Source organism: Coffea eugenioides, chromosome 6, assembly GCF_003713205.1.
Source record: "Coffea eugenioides isolate CCC68of chromosome 6, Ceug_1.0, whole genome shotgun sequence".
Lineage (NCBI taxonomy): Eukaryota > Viridiplantae > Streptophyta > Magnoliopsida > Gentianales > Rubiaceae > Coffea > Coffea eugenioides.
In genome coordinates, this window is record NC_040040.1 from 10,150,022 (window position 1) to 10,170,913 (window position 20,892).

Below are 20,892 nucleotides of genomic sequence, written 5' to 3' on the forward strand. Positions count from 1 at the left end.
CCACCACATTGCCCGCATAATTGGTATAGATCTCTAATTTCAGGCTACATCTAACACACAGAAGATAATAGCATTCAAGAAGTGGTATTTTTTTGAACCAGCCAATTAGCTTTGAGGAGTTCAGATTGGAATCTCGCCGCTTCAAATTCTTTGTCACAATAGAAACCAGCTACAAATGAACAAGAGGCGAAAACGTCTTAAGGAAAACACAAAACATTTGCCACTAGCCATCTTCACACTCAAGTTTTTACAAACAAATATATTTTACATGATTACAACCTTTAGATAATGACAATTAACACACCTCGTATTAGAAACCCTGTTTTACTTTTACCTTCCACCTTTTTCCTATTCTTTGGCTTGGCAGCCAGTCATGTTAGAAATTATAGGTTTTGCGTTCTAATCCTTTGTTTCCTTCTTACTTCTTAAATTCCACTCTTCTCTCATTAGAAAAAAAAAAAATTTTTTAAAAAAAAAAAGAAAAAGAAAAAGTCACGCCATTTTAGAATCGATCCCGTCATTTAGCATGTGGACATGAAGTTAGAAAGACTCTTCTTTAGCTGTAAAATGCAAGGTGAGATAATAATGTTTTAACACGAGTCACTTTGGAAATGAAAAACATAATAAGTAGGATGTGGAGATTATATGATGTCGAAAGTTATGTAGGAGCATAACACCTAGGGTGGAAACGTCATTTAGCAACTCCATCGCACCATAGAGTGGCTGTTCAAGATTTTGATTTCTCATCAAAATTAAATAAATAAGATCAACTTCGCGCACATATCACTTTTAATTGGACGCAATGAGAATATAATCGTTACGTATGAAAAGAAATAGTATATCATTTGATCTCGATTAGCACTGAAAAAGTATGATATACAATCGAAGATACAAATTTCAGATCTGTAATATATCAAAACCAAATTTGTAAACTCTAGTGTCGATTTAAACAACTAGGAAAGGAGATAATTCAAGAAACATTTTGGCACATAAATAATTAGCTTAAATGTTAACGGGCATGGTCGTTTGGCGTTAGTGCCACTAAGCGACGCTAATGTCACTATTGTCTTTGTGCCTTGGACAACACACCCGAAAATAATAATGTGGCTGACTGGATAATTCGATCGATTGGGGAGTTCAAAATCCTAGCTGGCCTGGGCTATCAATCCACAACGTGCTGACAGCAATAATTTTGCTGTTTTGGACCCTTATGTAATCCCATATTAGGGACCCAGGTGGACAAATATACTGCATTTTTTACTCGTTCTGTTGCCAAGCCATTAATGTTAATAATTACTATCTAGATTTTAGTCACCGTAATAATATCTCAAATTTGTCTGGATGACCTGTTTTTGAAAAATAAAAATTATTTAAAACAGTAGTATGTATAAATATACTACTTTAAAACACTCATAAATTCTAAAAAAAAATGTATTAAATAGGTTTCAGTGATGAAAGTTATCAATGAAAGATGTAGGGTGGTGAGGGACGAGAGAAGGGTAAAAGGGATGTTTTGGAAGAATACGTGTGTTTTAAGTGTTCAAGAAAAACATTAAAAATTTTGTAAACCAAGAACAGTAAATTATGGTAAAGTTTTAGATAAATAGCTAAAAGAACTGAATACGTCGCCCAGAAAAAACCTACTATTCAATAGAATCAATACCCCTTATTTTGCACCTAGCTGTATATTTTAAAGGACAAGCCACTGGACATTTGGTCCGGTGGTCATCCCTTCTTTGGGATGCTGGAGGTCAGGGGTTCAACCCTTGCCTCCCACAACTTGCCACTCTACGTGGCTGGTCTTTGCTCCCGCAGGATAGCTCGAGCGGTCCGCTCCCCCTCCTTAAGGTATGACAATCTTTCTGGCTTGTCCAGGGTTCGAGTCCCGCTGTTAACGTGTTCGGTGTGGAGTGAGGCCTCCTCTCCTGGGCAGCAGGGGATTAGTCGGGCCCCGTAAGGATTGACCCGGACACCCCTGTGTCGACAAAAAAAAAAAAAAAAATTACTCCACTTATGAAATTCTAAAGGACAATCATGGTTAGATATGAAATTCTTCACTTATGAAATTATTGTTCATGTAAAGTATTTTTGTATCATGATGATTACCATAAGTTATTTAGTGCATTCCGACACCAAATATTTATTTTTCAGTAACATTTAATAGGTTGATAGTAGTAAATTTTGCGTGTGTACTGTACCATTTCATGTTAAGTTCTGTTTCGATATAGCTTAGGAGCACGGCCGGTACGAGGAAAAAGACAAAAGTCATCGTGAAAAGAAAACCAAAAACTACAGAAAACAGCAGTTAGTTAACCCGCCTTGCTTTGTGAGCCGACATTTATTCATCCAGTTCAGCAATACTACAGCTTCATCCAAGTACTTACTACGACTCTATCCCTCATCATCTTCTCCATTCTATCTACTCTTCTCTCTCTAACATCAACTCAATCCATCAATTCCGTCTCTCCCTCCCCAAGTCTGAAAACACAATCCCATAACGAAATTCCCCGCAGGCATTTTTATTTCTAGACTCTCTGCCCTGCATTGCATACTTTTGCATTGCTGCATTGGATGAGAAATGGATCCCTGTCCATTTGTCCGTCTCATCATCGAATCCTTAGCCCTCAAACTCCCTTCTTCCCCGACTAAGCCCGCCGGTCCAGGCGTTCACCCTTCCGCAACTCCCTGCTACGCCAAGCTCAAGCTCACCAACTTCCCTTCCCAAACCGCCCTTATCCCTCTCTGCACCTCCGACCCCTCGTCCTCGTCTTCTCCGGACTCCTCCACCTCCTCCGCCGGCTTCCACCTCGACCCCTCCACCCTCCGTCGCCTCTCCTCCAAGCCCCTCCTCACTCTCAAGGTCTCCGTCTTCACCGGCCGCATGGGCCGCACTTGTGGCGTCCCCTGCGGCAAACTTCTAGGCTCCGTTAAGATGTCCATCAACGTTGGCGGGGCCGGGGCTCAGTCCAAGCCGTCCGTCTACTATAATGGGTGGATGAAGCTGGCCGGCTCTGCTGGACCGGACAAGCCGGTTGCTAAATTGCACGCAGTCGTACGGTCCGAACCCGATCCCCGGTTTGTTTTCCAGTTCGGAGGCGAACCAGAATGCAGCCCGGTGGTTTTCCAGATCCAGGAGAATATACGGCAGCCGGTTTTCAGCTGCAAGTTCAGTGCCGATCGCAACAACCGGTCACGGTGAGTGAGTGAGAAGTGTCAGGCTAGTCAGGGATTCGTGTCCTTCGGCGCACTTTAGCACTTCATTTCCAATTTTCGTTAAAGTGTACTTCTGTGGTGGCCCACGCCAGTTGTTCCTTCTCCCCCATACTCCTTACTACTCGTTCTTCTTCTTTGTTCTGTCCCCCTTGCTCCCTACTACTCGTTGTTTCTGTCTCCGAAATTCTGCTTCATGGTCAGCTATCTCGTTCTTTTCATTTTTCCAGACTTCCCTAATAGCATCTTGTTTCATTCTTTTTTTTACTTCTTTCTTTTACCATTGTTACTTATTGCAAGATTAAATTTGTTGGCTAGCATAATGTAGTGGGTAATGGGACGGATCCATAGGAGGTCTTTTTCCAAATCTGAGGCACATCACATGGGAGCTGCTCAATTTCTTGAGTTCGTCACCACCCTCATTGGCATTAAATTGGACAATGAAGAGTGCCAGGGAAAATTAAAAAAGGGAACATTAATGGTGTTACAAAACTAATTACATGCTGCTTTTACTAAATTTGATTATCAGTTCTATTTTTGGGTTAAGGTGAAAATTAATGTAAAAAAACAAGTGATGAGATAGTTTTATGATGTAATTTTCCAAGAGTAACCAGTGTGGCTCAGTGTTACTGATCCAATTAATAGGTAAATTTTTTTTTTTTAAATTTAACCAGCATATGCTTGGTAGGTCCTAATTGTCGGACTAATTCACTGTTAATAGGGTTATGTGCTTCAGGAGTTTTGATTTTACTGATTGAATTCTTGGTAGGGCTCATCATTGAGCCCGCTAAATGATGGATTAGACGATTATCTTTTGATGCAAATCTCGACAACTAGCTAGATCTATTTCTCTTACTTGTCCAACTGCTGCTAACCACCACATTAACAAGAAATTAAACTAAACAAGTTGTATCATGTACGCTGTCATGGCCTACTATTCTTCCATCCCTTGTCTCATTATATGCCATTCTGACAAAATTTAATGGAGTAATTCTTAATAAGATTTGATGATCTTCGCCTTTGGTCAAACAGACACTATTTAGTCTTGCAGTACACTACTGTTAACGACAACTAACTAAATTGATTCCCCTTTAATCCCATGTGCAAAGATTTAGTTCTATTGCATGATTATGTTCTCGGTTAGATAGTACATTAATAATTCTCTTTGACCAAAATGTGCTTCAATATTACAACTATATATATATATATATATATATTTTTTGGTTACTGTTGCTTAAAAGATTACTTTATGGTATGAATTATACTGATCATTGTACTTCTGTTTTGTTGGCTATCAGATCTCTACCTTCAGATTTTACCATGGGTGGTAATAAAGGGTGGGTGAGAACCTTCTCCGGTGAAAGAGAAAAGTCTGGGAGAGAGCGCAAGGGGTGGATGATAATGATCCATGATCTCTCAGGCTCAGCTGTTGCAGCTGCCTCGATGATCACTCCCTTTGTTCCGTCCCCCGGTTCTGATCGAGTTTCTCGATCAAATCCCGGCGCATGGCTCATCCTCCGGCCCAATGGACCCTCCGTTAGTAGCTGGAAACCTTGGGGCCGTCTTGAGGCTTGGCGAGAGAGAGGGCCAGTTGATGGTTTAGGCTATAGATTTGCGCTCGTTACTGACTCCGGCCTAACAAGCGGAGTGCCTATTGCTGAAGGTACAATGAGTGTGAAAAGGGGGGGACAATTTTGCATTGACAATGCAAGGAAAGATTCAGTTCTGAGTTTAGTGTTGCCAGTTCGAGGATTTGTCATGGGGTCAAGCGTAGAAGCTGAAGGGAAAGTGAGCAAACCAATGGTTCAAGTAGGGGTACGACACGTAACCTGCATGGCCGATGCAGCCTTATTTGTTGCACTTTCAGCTGCCATTGACCTCAGCATGGATGCTTGTCGCCTTTTTTCACGCAAGCTCAGGAAAGAGCTTTGCCCGGATGAACAAGACTCGCTCTCATAACAACTTTCCTCACACCAAATTCAACACTTACTTTTTCCTCTTTCTTCTCATGCAGATGATAACCCTTGGTTTCTGCCTGCCAGACCTTGGTTTGAGCACGGAAGATGCCTCTTTTTGGCCGCCTTTTCCAATAAAACCAAAAGACTATTTTTCTTACTCAATCCTCACATTTCTTGAGAAAAACAAAACACCATTTTGCTCTTTCTTTGTGAGACTGACTCTGGTGGTTTGGCTGTGTCGAAGAAGCAATCTTGCTCACTTCTAAGTGATATTTAACTCCCTTCAAAGATGAAGTATATCTTTGTTTATTTTCACGGTTTGGTCCACTTAATTTTGTATCTCTACATTACAATAGCTGAGTGTTGTCTCTCGTTACAGAACCTGAGTATTTTGCGTGCGTTGCAGATTGACACTGTAAAAAGAAAAGAGTTACCATATGTTTGATACAGTAATCATATTTATTGATTCTTTCCATTGCCGTACATGTTTCTTCAATTATAAGGTAGCCTGTTGCATCAACTGTTCTTTAAGTGCTACTTGTCGCCTGAATGGGCCGTTCTTTTTGTCAGTCATCATTTGTCTTGTTCTCGAGTTTCTACTCGATTTAATTTTTCTGCCAAGTTTTTCTCGATATATTTCCTCTTATATCTTAATTCTTTTTTTTTTTTAAATAATTCTTATATCTTAATTCTTAAGCGATGCTCTTGTTCAAGGATATGCTGGATGGAAAATGATTTACAGGCGGATCGGGTTAATTTTGCTGAATCACATGGCCTAACACGTATGGTACGAATGCCTCTTGTGGCAATTGATCCAATCAGCTGGCACGGTCCAAAACTACTCACAACCGAGCCCTAGATCTATCAGGGTTGATATTTAATTACTCCGTCCAATAATACCTACTGGGGTTTATCAAGTGGATAGGAGAGAGAACTCTTAAAATTCTTTCGCCTATTAAATTCAGGGTTTGAATAGTGGGCCTTATAGTTGGAGGCATGCATCGGGGTGGGAGGTATAAAAAAAAAACTCCATATAATAACAATTAAATCACTAAAAATATCAACAAATGAAAATTCCTTCCTTCTTAGTTTTGATTGGATACTTTATTATTTATTGAGAAAGCTTGTTATTTAGTTGAGAACATGAGAAACGCTGGAAAAAAAATTACTGACAAATTCGACATTTGTTCTTTTTTTTTAGATGGAAACAAAAAGATTTGAAGCCTCACATCCTTTACTAAAAACAAAAAAATCACACCCTCTATTAGAAAGAAAAAGTAAAACACAAAAAGGAATTTAATGGCTTTCGAAATAAAGTATTCTATTTGTAAATCAGGAGTGGAGCCGCCATATGATGATTGCCCCCATCAACTTTAAAAAATTAATAACTTTTAATTTGTCAAAAAGGATTTAATTTAGTAGTTAAGGTTGAAATTCCAAAAAATAGACATTCTAAATTTGAATCCCCCCCCCCCCCCACCTTTCCTGCATGAATTTCACTCCTCCCTAAAAAAAATTAATTTTTATTTATTTGCCTTGCATTGGTACCATAATTCTCTATAACTCCTTTTACCTTTCTACATTGACCCTACTAAATTTTCTGAAACTTCTTTCATTCTTTACGTTCGTAGGATCGAGCCTATTGACTATTGAAGTCTTCAATCTAAAGTTTCAAAATATTTCAATCATAATTTTTTTTAGACAAAATTTGATGTACAAATAAAAAAATCCAAGGTTTTTGGGGGGATTTATTAATTTCTATAACTCAATGGGAGTAAAAACTAAAATTTCAAAATATGGGGTTAGCCACTTGGTGTTTAAGCATTCGTCGTAGGATCGAATCTAAGGCTGCAAATCAATTGAGCCGATCGCGAGTAGTTTGAATCAAAACTCGACTTAAACTCGATTAACATCGAGTTCAAAGATATTCAGTTCATTAACTTACTAGTCGACTCGATTATATATATAATTTTTTATTTTAATAGTAAAATTACCTATATTATTCTAATATTTTATTATTTGTTAAGAAAATTTCTTATTTTATTTATTTTTTTAAAAATAAAATAATTATTTTTTATTTTTTTAAATTCGAGTTTAAACTTTACATTAAAAACTCGTCGAATTTGAATTCGACTCGATTTGTTTCCGACCGCAGTTGAGCCTATTGACTATTGAAGTTGGTGCTATGTTTTGCTTGCTGGCAAGCAGCACCTGCCATTTGCTCTTATGCCACTCAGAGCGTTTATCATACATCATTCTCAGGCTTGATTATGCCGGGATTGCGGCTCTAATCTCGACCTCCTCTTATCCTCCTGTTTAGTATTCCTTCATGTGCTATCCAGTCTTCTGCAACTTGTACCTGGGATTCATTACTACTCTGGGAATTGGTACCATATTGGTTTCCCTTCTACCAGTATTCCGAACTCCAGAATATCGTACCATGCGGGCATCCCTCTTCTTTGTGACGGGGGTGTGAGGTGCGGCGCCAATTCTGCGTAAGCTAATTCTAGTTTGGAATCGGCCTGAGGCACTTCATACAACTGGGTATGAACTTCTAATGGGAGCTTTTTATGGCATTGGAGCACTGGTCTACGCCATGAGAGTGTTGTAAAATATATAGTATTTCAAAAATATTCTTTGTCCCACATCAAAAAATGAGAAGTATTATTTTCTCTGTCCCACATTGAGAAGTGAGAAGAGTTGCAGTCTTTTGTCCCACATCGGAAGTGAGAAGGGTTGCACCTCACTCTAAAATCTATAAATAGGATCCATTCCCTCCTCAGAAAATTACCCCAGCAGCTTCAGTTAATATCTTTTGATAGCTGCTCTATCCCTCTCTCTCTCTCTCTTTTAATTTTTTGTTAGTTCATATCTTCCTGATAATTCTGTTCTCATTTTTTATATATACATCTGATGGTTTTAATTTGCTAGTTCTGGTCCTTCTAGTTTGCAACAAGAAGAAAGTTTGTCTTTCTTGTTCGCAATAAATAGAAGAAGGCTTGTTTAATCCTGGGGAAACATTTCAATTTCATGAAATAGTTTCTTAGGACAGTGCTACGCACGACTCAAGCAGATAGTGTTAACATTGTTGTAGCCATTTATCCAACAATCTAAGAAACTATGGCATCTGACAGTGTTAACACCCCACAACCTTCATCCGCGGCCGTTGCAGTTGCACTACCATTCGCCAAGCCTTTTCCAGATATCTCCAAAGTTGAAGTCTTTGCCAATGAAAATTTCAAAAGGTGGCAAGAACGAGTACACTCACGACTCGACATCCATGGAGTGGTCTATGCACTAACGGAGTCCCAACCTGCTTCAACCACAGATGTCAAAATACAAGAATCGTGGCAATATGCCAATAAGGTATGTAGGCATACTATTTTACAAACACTCTTAAATGAATTATTTGACGTGTATTGTAGCTATATGCAAGCCAATAAGTCCCAGTATAATAGACCAAAAAATTCCAATTACAAGCCTAATATTCCCAACTTTAAGAAAAAGAAAGGCAATTGCCATTATTGTAGAAAATCAGAACATTATGCTGCCCTGTATAGATACAATAAAGGTGACAAAGCAAATGGTAATCCTCCTAAGGTTAATTTAACCGAAGGAGATGAAATAATTGCTGCAGTCATCTCTCAAGTGAACATTGCAGCTAATGTTAAAGAATGGGTGGTAGACTCTGGGGCTACTCGGCACATATGTGCAAATCGAGAAGCGTTTTCCTCCTATACTTCAATAGGGGATGATGAAAAAATAGTCTACCTTGCAGACTCACGAACTGCTAAAGTTCTGGGTAAGGGCAAAGTACTATTGAAACTCACTTCAGGAAATACTTTGGCTCTTAATGATGTGCTGCATGTTCCAAATATTCGGGCAAATCTTGTTTCTGTGGCTTTGCTTGGAAAAGTTGGGGTGAAAGTGTCATTCGAATCTGAAAAGATTGTAATGACAAGAAATAATGTGTTTGTAGGGAAAGGCTATTGTAATCAGGGACTTTTTGTACTTAATATTTCCAATGTGATCAATGAAAATGCATCTTCTTCTGCTTATATTGTTGATTCCATTTCTTTATGGCATGCTAGATTGGGACATGTTAATATTGGTTATATAAAGAAAATGCAATCATGTGGTCTAATTTCTGGTATTAATGATAATATGGACAAATGTGAAACATGTGCGGAAGCTAAAATAACAAAGAAAAGTTGTATAACTGTCCATAGAGAAACTGAATTATTAAATTTAATTGATACTGATTTAGGTGATTTAAAACAAACAATGACTAGAGGTGGGAAAAGGTATTATGTCACATTTATAGATGACTATTCTAGATATACCAAAGTTTATTTACTTAGAAATAAAGATGATACTTATAATGCCTTTTTATCCTATAAGTCTGAAGTAGAAAATCAACTTAATAAAAGGATAAAAAGAATTAGATCAGATAGGGGTGGAGAATATTTAACTTTAGATAACCTTTGTGAACAGGAAGGCATAATACATGAAATAACTCCACCTTATTCACCAGAATCTAATGGAGTAGCTGAAAGGAAAAATAGAACGTTAAAAGAAATGATGAACTCTATGTTAATTAGTTCTCATGCTCCAGATAATTTATGGGGAGAAGCTATATTATCTGCATGTCACTTACAAAATAGAATCCCACATAAAAAGACTGGCAAAACACCTTATGAGTTATGGAAAAATTATAAACCAAATTTGAAATATTTAAAAGTTTGGGGGTGTCTTGCTAAAGTCTTGTTGCCTGAACCTAAGAAAAGGAAAATAGGTTCTAAAACTTCTGATTGTATGTTTATTGGATATGCTGAACATAGTGCTGCATATAGATTTCTTGTGTTAAGAAGTGATATACTTGATTGTAATACAATTATTGAGACAAAGAATGCTGAATTTTTTGAACATATTTTTCCACTGTCTAGTAAAATTTCTCATGCACCTGTTGAAATAAATAAGGAAATTATTCCAATTGAGGAATTAAGAAGGAGCAAAAGGCCAAGAAAAGAATTTTCATTTGGAAATGAATTCCAAACCTTTCTTGTTGATAATGATCCTTTAACATACTCCGATGCTATTTCTTCTCCTGAGTGTAAATTTTGGAAAGAAGCAATTAAATCTGAAATTGATTCTATCTTGTCAAATAAAACTTGGATTTTGGTAGACTTACCTCCTGGTGCAAAACCTATTGGTTGCAAATGGATTTTTAAAAGAAAATATAACTCTGATGGCTCTATAGAAAAGTACAAAGCTCGTTTAGTAGCAAAAGGATTTTCTCAAAAACAAAATATTGATTATTTTGATACATTTGCACCAGTAACTAGAATTGCGTCTATTCGAGTTTTATTTGCTTTAGCTTCTATCCATAAACTTGTTATTCATCAAATGGATGTCAAAACAGCCTTTTTAAATGGTGATTTAGAAGAAGAAATTTATATGTTTCAACCTGAGGGATGTATTGTATCTGGACAAGAAAATAAGGTTTGTAAACTAATTAAATCTCTTTATGGCCTAAAACAAGCTCCTAAACAGTGGCATGAGAAATTTGATCAAGTATTGATGAAAGATGGATTTTCGTCTGTAGAAGTGGATAAATGTGTATATGTCAAAATTATAAATGATCAATATGTGATAATCAGTTTATATGTGGATGACATGCTTATATTTGGTACTAGTCTAGATATTGTAAATAGTACTAAATATTTTTTGTCTTCTAATTTTGATATGAAAGATTTGGGTGAAGCCAAAATAATATTGGGTGTTAAAATCATAAGAAAATGTGATGGTATAATGTTGTCACAAGAACATTATACAGAGAGACTTCTTAGGAAGTTTGAAAATTATGATGTGACACCTGTGAGTACTCCTTATGATGCTAACACTCAATTAAAGAAAAATAATGGTGACCCAATTGCTCAGTCTAAATATGCTCAGATTATTGGGAGTCTGATGCATCTGATGAATTTTACTAGACCTGATATAGCTTATGCTGTATGTCGACTGAGTAGATATACTCATAATCCCAACCGTGAGCACTGGTTTGCATTAGTCAGACTAATGAAATATTTGAGAGGTACCATGAATTTTGGTATCCTGTATAGTGGATTTCCCACTGTATTAGAAGGTTATAGTGATGCTAATTGGATCTCTGATTCAAATGATACGAAATCCACTAGTGGTTATGTGTTCACCCTTGGTGGTGGTGCAATAGCATGGAAATCTGCTAGACAGACAATCATTGCTAGATCAACAATGGAGTCAGAGTTTGTAGCTCTGGAACTGACAGGGACTGAGGCCGAGTGGTTGAGAAATTTCTTAGCTAACATTCCTTCAACTAAGGATTTGTTGCCTCCTGTGTCCATACATTGTGACTGTCAAGCAGCGATTGCCATAGCTAAAAATAAATCGTATAATTGTAAAAGTCGACACATGAGCTTGAGACATGATGTCGTAAAGCAGCTGCTTAGAGATGGAATTATTTCCATTGATTATGTAAAGTCAGAGTTGAATTTGGCCGATCCTCTGACTAAACCCGTAGGAAGAAAATTGATTCTTCAAACTACAAAAGAAATGGGACTTCGACCAACAAGTTGTCAATAGAGACAGTAACCCAACCTATGTGATTGGTGATCCCATGAAGTAGGTTCATATGGGTAATAACAAGTCAATATTGATGGTAAAGCACTTCAATTTAAGTCCCTCCAGAGATAAGTGCTTTGAGTAAATGTGAGGATGAGTTAAAACTCTTAATGAATTCATATCCCATTAGGGAGGTGTAGTTAAAGCAATACACACTTGATGAATTCACCTATATGAGAGTGGAGTGGGGCCGCTCCTATAAGATTCATTGGTCAAATCTTTAGAGCTCTCATGAATAACCAGGCAGGCGCACGGCCAAAAAGCGCAAAATCGCGTTAACAGCAAATTATGGGTTGTAATGTGATTGATAAAATCTCTGTCACATATCAAGAGTTATTGGTTCATAGAAATTTATATTTCACCAATAATTCTGTAGATCATATTTTATCAATCTATGTTTGGTTCATAGTCCAAAAGACACCAATCTAATTACATTTCAACCAAATCCAGCAGAGTACTTTTAAAATTCTTCCTTTATCCAAAGAATTTTTTTGAAATAGGTGGGAGATTGTTGTAAAATATATAGTATTTCAAAAATATTCTTTGTCCCACATCGAAAAAATGAGAAGTATTATTTTCTCTGTCCCACATTGAGAAGTGAGAAGGGTTGCAGTCTTTGTCCCACATCGGAAGTGAGAAGGGTTGCACCTCACTCTGAAGTCTATAAATAGGATCCACTTCTCCCTCAGAAAATCACCCCAGCAGCTTCAGTTAATATCTTTTGATAGCTGCTCTATCCCTCTCTCTCTCTCTCTTTTATTTTTTGTTAGTTGATATCTTCCTGATAATTCTGTTCTCATCTTTTTTTTATATATATCTGCTGGTTTTAATTTGCTAGTTCTGGTCCTTCTAGTTTGCAACAAGAAGAAAGTTTGTCTTTCTTGTTCGCAATAAATAGAAGAAGGCTTGTTTAATCCTGGGGAAACATTTCAATTTCATGAAATAGTTTCTTAGGACAGTGCTACGCACGACTCAAGCAGATAGTGTTAACATTGTTGTAGCCATTTATCCAACAATATGAGAGTTCCTGAAAGATGGATGCCTGGAAAGTTCGACATTGCTGGGCACAGTCACCAACTCTTCCATGTGCTTGTAGTTGCAGGGGCTTATACCCATTATCGTGCAGGGCTAGTTTATCTAAAGTGGCGGGACCTGCAGGGTTGCTAAATTTCTTGTGATTAAATGGCTATATGGTGATATTGTATTCTTGGGTGTAGGTTAAGGGATCAAAATCCTTGGCCTGCATTCTAAATTCAAGATTTCTTGGAACATTTCCTCAATGGGTGCATAGGCATTGGTCTGTACCGATGGTGATTTAGTTCCTCAATTTCCCCCGAACTTTTTGGACATCAGTTTGAACCGACGGTGATTCAGTTCCCCAAGTTCCCCTTGATCCTTTTGGATTTCTCTTCCTCCTAGTATAGAGTAGGAGTAGGTCTCTGACTCCATTGAGTCCCCAATTCTCCTAATATGGAGTAGGAGTAGGTCCCCAATTCTGTTGGATCCCTCCTTCCCCAACTCTTTTGGGCATCAATCTGGACCGATGATGGTTCAATTCTCCGAGTTCCGTTCGATTTCTTTGAGTCCTCCCTCCTCCAATATAGTACAGGGTAGGAGTAGGTCCCGATCCCTTTAGATCCTCCTCATCCTAATATAGAGTAGGAGTAGGTCTCCAACTCCTTTGGGTCCCTCCTTCTAATATAGAGAAGGAATAGGTATATAATAGAATGTATCGTATCCGGACAAAAAAGACTTGAAGTGTCAATTGTCATCGAGGTCAGAACTTTCCCAAACAAGAAAGCAACTTTTGATTCGACAGCGCTTTCTTGTATCTAGAGTGGGGACATGATGCGCTCGTCGTGGGGTTTCGGCCAAATCGTCCTCCTCTCCCTCCACGTCTCCCTATCTACTGCCTTCCCCGACTCGATCCTCCAAATCCTGCCCGAAAATTCAGGATCTTCCCCCCACCACCGCCACCGGAAGATTCCGAGGGACGATAATCTCTACTGTGACAGCTGGAGATTCGTCGTGGAAGCAAATGACGTCGGTCCCTGGGCTCGCATCCCATCCAGATGCGTTGCATTCGTGCAGGACTACGTCACCAATGATCGGTATCGGGCGGACTCAGAGGCCGTAGCTGACGCGTCCCTGGAGTTCGCGAAGACGGTGAAGGTTTCCGGCAACGGGAAGGACGCTTGGGTCTTCGACATTGATGAAACTCTGCTTTCCAACGTCCCTTATTATGCGGTCCATGGGTTCGGGTGAGTCAAACGAATCTTTGCTAATCCTGGTTTCAGCTGAATCTGATTGTAATCATTGTCACTGCTATGAAATGCTCCCGCTGAAAATACTAATTAGCAACAGTAGTCAACTAAGTACTTGCTTGCAAGTAATTAGGTAATGCTAATATGTTGTCGAAATAGGAATTTGTGGACTCTAGCTAGCTATGGTGGTTGTCCTAAATACATCCCATACCTTCCAATTCGCAGCCGCAGGGCGTAAGGATGCCAATTCAGTAGAATGGTATATCTATGAATTTTCCATAAATAACACGCTCTTTTGTTTGCTGGTCCTTAAATTAACTAGTAATTGGTGTTTTTGCTACAGACCATTCTTTTCCGAAGTTAATGGTATTCTTCAACAATGCTTGTGGCTTGTGCATTCTAATTTTCTGACGGTGTCAACTTGTGGACCTCAGAAGTCACTTTAAGAATGCGTGCATTTGCATCAGTGATTGATTACTGAGGCTTGTGGTTTTCTGAATGATCTGTACGAGCTCTTTTAGTTACATGTCTATAGTTGCCATGTGATAGCCCATTGCCTTTACAGGAGGCCACATTGTTATCATCATATCATGGTAGTGCTAAAATTTTGCAAAATTGGATGCTAGGGGGACCTTTACCATTCAGTTGTAACGGGACAGTGAAATATGCATTGTTGCAGAGCTCTCAAACTCAAACTCAAACTCAAACTGAAATTGTGGATCTTTATACGTCTAAAGTGTAGCCCACCAACCCAAATTAGACCATTCATCTTTACAATGCCTTCAAAATCTTGGCCGTTAGTTTCACTTAAAATCACTTTCTGGTCGTGAAGCCCCTGCTTTTGAGCGAAATCATGCATCATACTTCATCACCATCCTGTTCCAGAACAAGTTTCAATTTATGCTGTCCATTTTTTATATGAATTTATCATGCACGTACTATTTGCATTCGATTGTCATATCTGAGCAAAAATACAGAATAGCACTTGTTGATGCACAAACCTTCGTTTCGTTTTTTCACTTTCCTATTAAACCAAAACGAACAAACAAACAAACTGATATGCTGATCATTGGCTAGCTGCACGGTAAAAAAAATTTTTTTTTTGGGGGGAGCCTGCATGGTAATTTTTGATTGCTTGGCTGATGCTTTTCTTTACCATCTTCCTTCATTTGTTCTTGATAATTGATCAAACTCTGTTAGTTGGACACAGATCAGAGACTTTTGATGAAAATTCATTTGATGAGTGGGTTGACTTGGCTGAGGCCCCTGCATTGCCAGCAAGTTTGAGGCTGTATAAAGAGCTGGAGCAGCTGGGCTTTAAGATATTTTTGTTGACTGGTAGAACTGAATTTCAAAGGAGTGCCACAAGCAAAAATCTAGATTACGCTGGATACAGCAACTGGGAAAGGCTTATCTTGAGGTAAGTCGTAGTGTGAATGAGTAACGTATATCAATCCATATCATAACTGAACAAAGTACTAATTGTAAACATGTTTCAATCCGTATGATAACCCAGATGAGTAGGATTATCCTCAGCTATCGAGTCTTTCGAAGCTTTCATATACGTGCACTGCTTTGTGTGCTCATGAAATATCAAAAGTAAATACCCATTATTTGGAATGTTTTATTATTTATTAGTATGACACCATAGTATTTTTGGTGAAGTGATGTATGTGTTGCTGAAAAGATTATAGATGTTAATGAATTATCCCAGTAGTATTCCAGTAATCTGTTGACTGAGGAGATCTAATTCCTGGATGCCACAGGGGGCCTTCCGATCATGGTAAACCTGCCACAGTCTACAAATCTGAGAGGAGGAAGGAGTTAGAAGATGAAGGTTATGTTATTCATGGGAGCTCAGGTGATCAGTGGAGCGACTTGAATGGTTTCGCAGTTGCCAAACGGTCCTTCAAACTCCCAAATCCAGTGTACTATATTGCCTAATGGAACAGGTGGTGGATAATTGGACATTTGCTCCTCTGTAACAACATTAATCTGATTCATTTTTTTTTTTTTACCTTTGACAGCCGCCATGAGCGTGGACTTCTTGTGTTATTCCTCTGTGTACTAAAATCCTTAAATTAACTTTGCACATGCCGAATGGCCCACCCTAAAAGGAAAATGTATAAAAGAGTCAATTGGTTTCTTTTTTTTTTTTATCTATAACATTTGTATAGTCTGCTCAATGTTAGTTTAGAGGGAGGGAAATCTAACTGACGGATTTCCATTAGACGAAGTCACTAGAAAGTGATAGTCACAATTAAATGAAAAGTATACGATGACAAGTATATGATCGAATTTTCGTTGGACGAAGTCGTGATAGTCACAGTTAAATGGAAAGTATATGATGGAAGACAGGGTTGAACCATTTTGTCAACAGGCTATTGGCTGTTGGCATCAATTGGTTTCGTAAACGTATTAAATGGTGGAAAGGCACGCACAATTAAGCAGAAATAAGAGGGGAAGGGACAATGCGAAATTTCACGCACTGCTACTTTTGTGCCACCAGTTGGCAGGATAGAATAATGCTCACTTTTTCTTTATCTGGAAGAAAAAATGGGCACCAGAAATAGCAAAGCGAACGAAAGAGCCTACAATTATTGCGTCGTGTCACGTGAAAGTTCTGAATCTTCATCCTCATTGATCATGAACAAGATAGAAGTTGACAACATAATTGTAACTGTTAAGCTGCAATTGGTGGGGCAAATCTTCGTTCCGTTCGGGCATGAACTGGGATCAAATACGGCATTAAAAAAAAAAAACAGATCGTACTCAAGGTTGGCAATAAAAGAGTCAAGGCATAATTTGACAAAAAAAAGAAGAAGAAGAGGAAGTCAAGGCATAATTAAAGAATTCCAACATATATTATATTACCCAATAATTAATAATATTACTAGTATATGTTACTAGTAGTACAGTCGCATATCTCTCACAGTCTAATCGAAACAATTGCCTGTGAAAAACTTGTAGTAGCAGCGCAAGTAAATTGAAATTCATCTTCAATTGGAGCTAGAAATAAACAAATTTGGAAGCTCTGGTCATAACTTCACTGAAGAGTTAATGAGTGACAGCCCACACTAGGCTAAAAGCTAGCCTGTTTTGTGCCCTCACTCATTGATGTGACGGGCTTGGAGCTGGACTTGTCGGAGTCTTTCGATCCCCAAACAGTGTACCACAAACGAGAGGCTTTGCTGAAGGAATTCTAAGGCAACTCAATCCACCTCCGGGAACTGCCGAGCACTCTGGCTGAGGCCTCTGCATAACCACTCCAGGAATGCAATTTAACGAAAAATCAAACCCAATGCTCAGTTTTGAGCAATCCTGGTTGAATCCAGAAAAAAAATTGTAGGCGACAGTCAAATTCAGCAAGTTTCTCAGTGCACAGACCATGTCCGGCAACTCCCCTGAAAGCTTGTTGTGTGCAAAGTTGAGAACTTCAATACCGCTTAGGCAAGAAATGGAGTCTGGCAAGTGCCCCATTAGCGAGTTAAAACTTACGTCAAGAACTTGCAAATCCGTCCACGTGCCAACTCCTTCAGGGATGCAACCAGTTAGTTGGTTGTTGAGGAACAAAATCTCCTTTATTCCAGCGTAGCCGAAGCTGAATGGAATGTTGCCACTCAACCTGTTGTTAGCTAAATTTACAACGGACGCCGGAGAGTTTCCCAGATTTTCAGGAAGATCACCGTCGAACTGGTTGTTGTTGAGAAAAATTGCGTCGAGTTTCTTGTTGAAGAGATCCTCAGGAATGGGACCTGAGAAGCTGTTAAATCTGAGGTCTAAGTAGAGCAAGTTGGGAATGAGAAGAATTGTGGTGGGAAAAGGTCCAGAGAACTGGTTGTTACTGAGGTCTAGCTCTGTTAAAGACGAGAGATCTTTGAAAGAATCGGGGATTCTGCCACCGAACATGTTACTGTTCAGGTGAAGGAGTGACAAGTCTGTGAGTAAAGAAAGTGCTTCAACGAGGGTGCCTCGAAGATTTGCATGGTTAAGATCTATACCTGCGACGACAGGACCCATTGGATTGCCCATGTAATCCTGGGAATCTGAACAAAAAACCCCTTTGTAAGAACACACATTTGAGCCAACCCAAGTACTTAAAATCCCCAGTGGATCATCTGTGATTGCTGATTTCCAAGCCTGGAGAGCAGCGTATGCCGCGGTTAGCCTCGAGTCAGCAGGACCAGCTGATGGAATTGGATTCTTGAACCCTGCTCCACCTCCACCTCCACCAAGCCAAACACCACCACCTCCAACTCCGCCACCAACACTGCCTACACCAACGCCAATGCCAACACCTACACCTACACCTACACCTACACCGCCACCAACTGAGAATGCAGCTCCTGTAGCATTTAGCATATAAAGCAAAAAAGCCAAGAGCAGAGTTGTTTTCTCCATTTTGAGGTGAACAGTCAAATTTCCTATATGATGGGCTTTCTTGTGAGCTTGGAAAAATGAGGTAGCTGCACGGATGACTGAAAGAAGTTGGTGGGGTTTATTGGTCTTGAAATGAATGAAATACATTTATTGCATATACGTAGTTGTCTTTGTTTACAATTCTGGGGCCAAGAGCGTATTAGTATGTTGGCTGGTTAAAGTAAAACTTTTTCTGGTTCGGATATCAAACCAGTCAAGCATCCCGCCCCACAACACAATGCATGCGAATCAAAAAGAAAAAAAGGAGTAACTCTGAACATGGAGATTGGTCAAAGGTGAAATTTTGGGCAGCCTATTGCTCCTTCCATTAATAATAAGTATGATGAAACAGAGGAGGATTACTTTACGTGATTCGATGTCACATTCTTCGTAATTACGAGAAAGCGACAGAAGTTCTTATCCCAAAGGACAGAACAGGGAGAGAACCAAGAATGCGAAGCGTTAATACTCAAAAAAAAATCTTTGTCAATGGAAATCTGGAGATGGTAAAGTTCATGTTTGCATTTTACCATCATCAGCAGCTAATGGCTTGTGCCTGAAATTTATCTGCACTCGAATGATTGCTGATTGGTTCCCTGTCTCTGCACTCCCATTTTTGGGCATGCCATTGGCCAAGTAACGTGCAATTCAGTAAATATTTCCTTGTGCCAATGATTTCCCCAACGCGTGCAAAAACGCGTGCAAAAACTCCGAACATTTTCAAGTTGTATATAAAAGAGAGGGTGGCTACCGGCCATAATTGAGTAATGTTTATCTTATACTGTCTACTCCACTGTACCAGTTTATAATTATTTCTTTACAAACATTTTTCTTCTCTTGCCAAATAAATAGTACGCCTACATAATCATCAGTAAAACTTCACACTTAGATTTTTTTTTTTTTTTTTTTTTTTGTGGTAGCAAGAGCAAGCCCTGCTTAACTTCCACTGTACCGGCCATGGCATCCACGCATTGATTCCATGATCGAGAAGGCCTACGATAGAGTGTTGCATGCAGCCTCCTTTGGGTTCTTATGTAACAGACTGTTGCTTTGTGGGCATATGTTGGGCCTGACAACTAATTTTGAGGACTGAGCCCATTCTGTAGAGGCCGCTATATTGGTTAGGTACTGGAAAAGGTTGATAAATTTCTAGTTTTGCCTTGGGCCCATCAGCATTCTAGATGACCTAGATCACTGATTTTTCTTCACCTTCCCACACTTGCGCGCTAAGGAAGACTTTTCTTCACTTCCTCGCACTTTTCCCTGCAAACAAACACCATCTAAGGGGAGGAATCGCATATAAATGTGCCAGACCTGATAATTAGGTTTGTAACATGTTTGAAATTATAAGTGAAAGGATGCTCTCAATATTATGGAATAATCAACACTCCCTCTGTCCCAATTATATAGTCATATTTGGGAAATCCAACTTTTTAAAAATAGTTGTTTGATTGTGATGTTTGTGTTTGTGTTTTCAATTTTACTCTCACAAATTCAAAATTTAAAATTGAATAGTAACATGCATATGATTAGAAATAATGATTATATTGGAAAGAGAAACTAAAAGGTGCTTTTACTTTGTCAACATGACAAATATTTTGAGACATCGAAAAGTAAAAAGCACGACACTTTCAATGAAATAGCATGGAAAGCAGTGGATGTGGCCGCGGAGAAATTGATTTGTTTATAGTAACCATTGGCATGCATAAGAGATTTTAAACCTAGCTGCCAGTCACGCCTTCTGGTCTTACTACCTACAGTTCGGAGACAGCACCAAACTCCATGACTAAGACTAAACAATTCGCCTCAAAGAAAAGACGAGAAATGTAAAAAATGACATGTCTGATGGAGTTGCATACAATTTATGTATGGATAAGATTTGCATCGTTCTGGCGTGATCAAAATCTAAAGCAACTTGATTGACTATGAACTTCGATCTTTGATTGATGATAGAACTGCCATGGAAAAAATAGTGAAGAGAAATTGTCATGAAAACACAGGGGCACAGGCTGAAAAATTAACCATTTTTTTGAAGAAAGATACTCGTACATTTCAACAAATTAAGAATAAAGAACCGTGTGGAATTAAGAAATAAGAAATTTCCCCTCGGTTTATTGAAGCTATTATCATGCGCTCAACTAAGGATAATTTCTCACATGATCAGGATACACCATATTTTGTCTCCAACGAGCTTTGGCTCAGTGAGTGCTACTATATATAATTGTCTCCAAGATTGAGAAATTTGTGTTCGAACCCTTTTTGAGTGAACCCAAAAGAAAAGGAAAAAAAAAGAGAAGAAATCAATGGCAACTTGTTCCTTGACTAATGGTTGCCGTCAAATGATTCCTAATTAATTAGTAGTAGTACGGGTTCCCATTAGG

General features: G+C 38.7%; 3 protein-coding genes and 1 pseudogene across 3 annotated transcripts; 3 read left to right on the forward strand and 1 right to left on the reverse strand.

Moving 5' to 3' along the window:
- The first annotated feature begins 2,434 nt into the window (after positions 1–2,434).
- Positions 2,435–5,657, forward strand: LOC113776084. The gene is made up of 2 exons (XM_027321161.1): positions 2,435–3,195; positions 4,509–5,657. The coding sequence occupies exons 1-2, from the start codon at positions 2,579–2,581 to the stop codon at positions 5,167–5,169; spliced, it is 1,278 nt and encodes a 425-aa protein (XP_027176962.1). The 5' UTR covers positions 2,435–2,578; the 3' UTR covers positions 5,170–5,657.
- Positions 5,658–6,964: 1,307 nt separating this feature from the next.
- On the forward strand, positions 6,965–12,995 carry LOC113773517 (annotated as a pseudogene).
- A 658-nt stretch (positions 12,996–13,653) lies between these two features.
- On the forward strand, positions 13,654–16,111 carry LOC113776223 (acid phosphatase 1-like). Its single transcript, XM_027321338.1, has 3 exons — positions 13,654–14,089; positions 15,303–15,512; positions 15,859–16,111. Exons 1-3 carry the CDS (start codon positions 13,674–13,676, stop codon positions 16,034–16,036), a joined length of 804 nt encoding a protein of 267 aa, XP_027177139.1. The 5' UTR covers positions 13,654–13,673; the 3' UTR covers positions 16,037–16,111.
- Positions 16,112–16,934: 823 nt separating this feature from the next.
- LOC113775229 (leucine-rich repeat extensin-like protein 4) lies at positions 16,935–18,567 on the reverse strand. Its single transcript, XM_027320013.1, has one exon. It carries the CDS (start codon positions 18,491–18,493, stop codon positions 17,204–17,206), a length of 1,290 nt encoding a protein of 429 aa, XP_027175814.1. The 5' UTR covers positions 18,494–18,567; the 3' UTR covers positions 16,935–17,203.
- Positions 18,568–20,892: the final 2,325 nt, after the last annotated feature.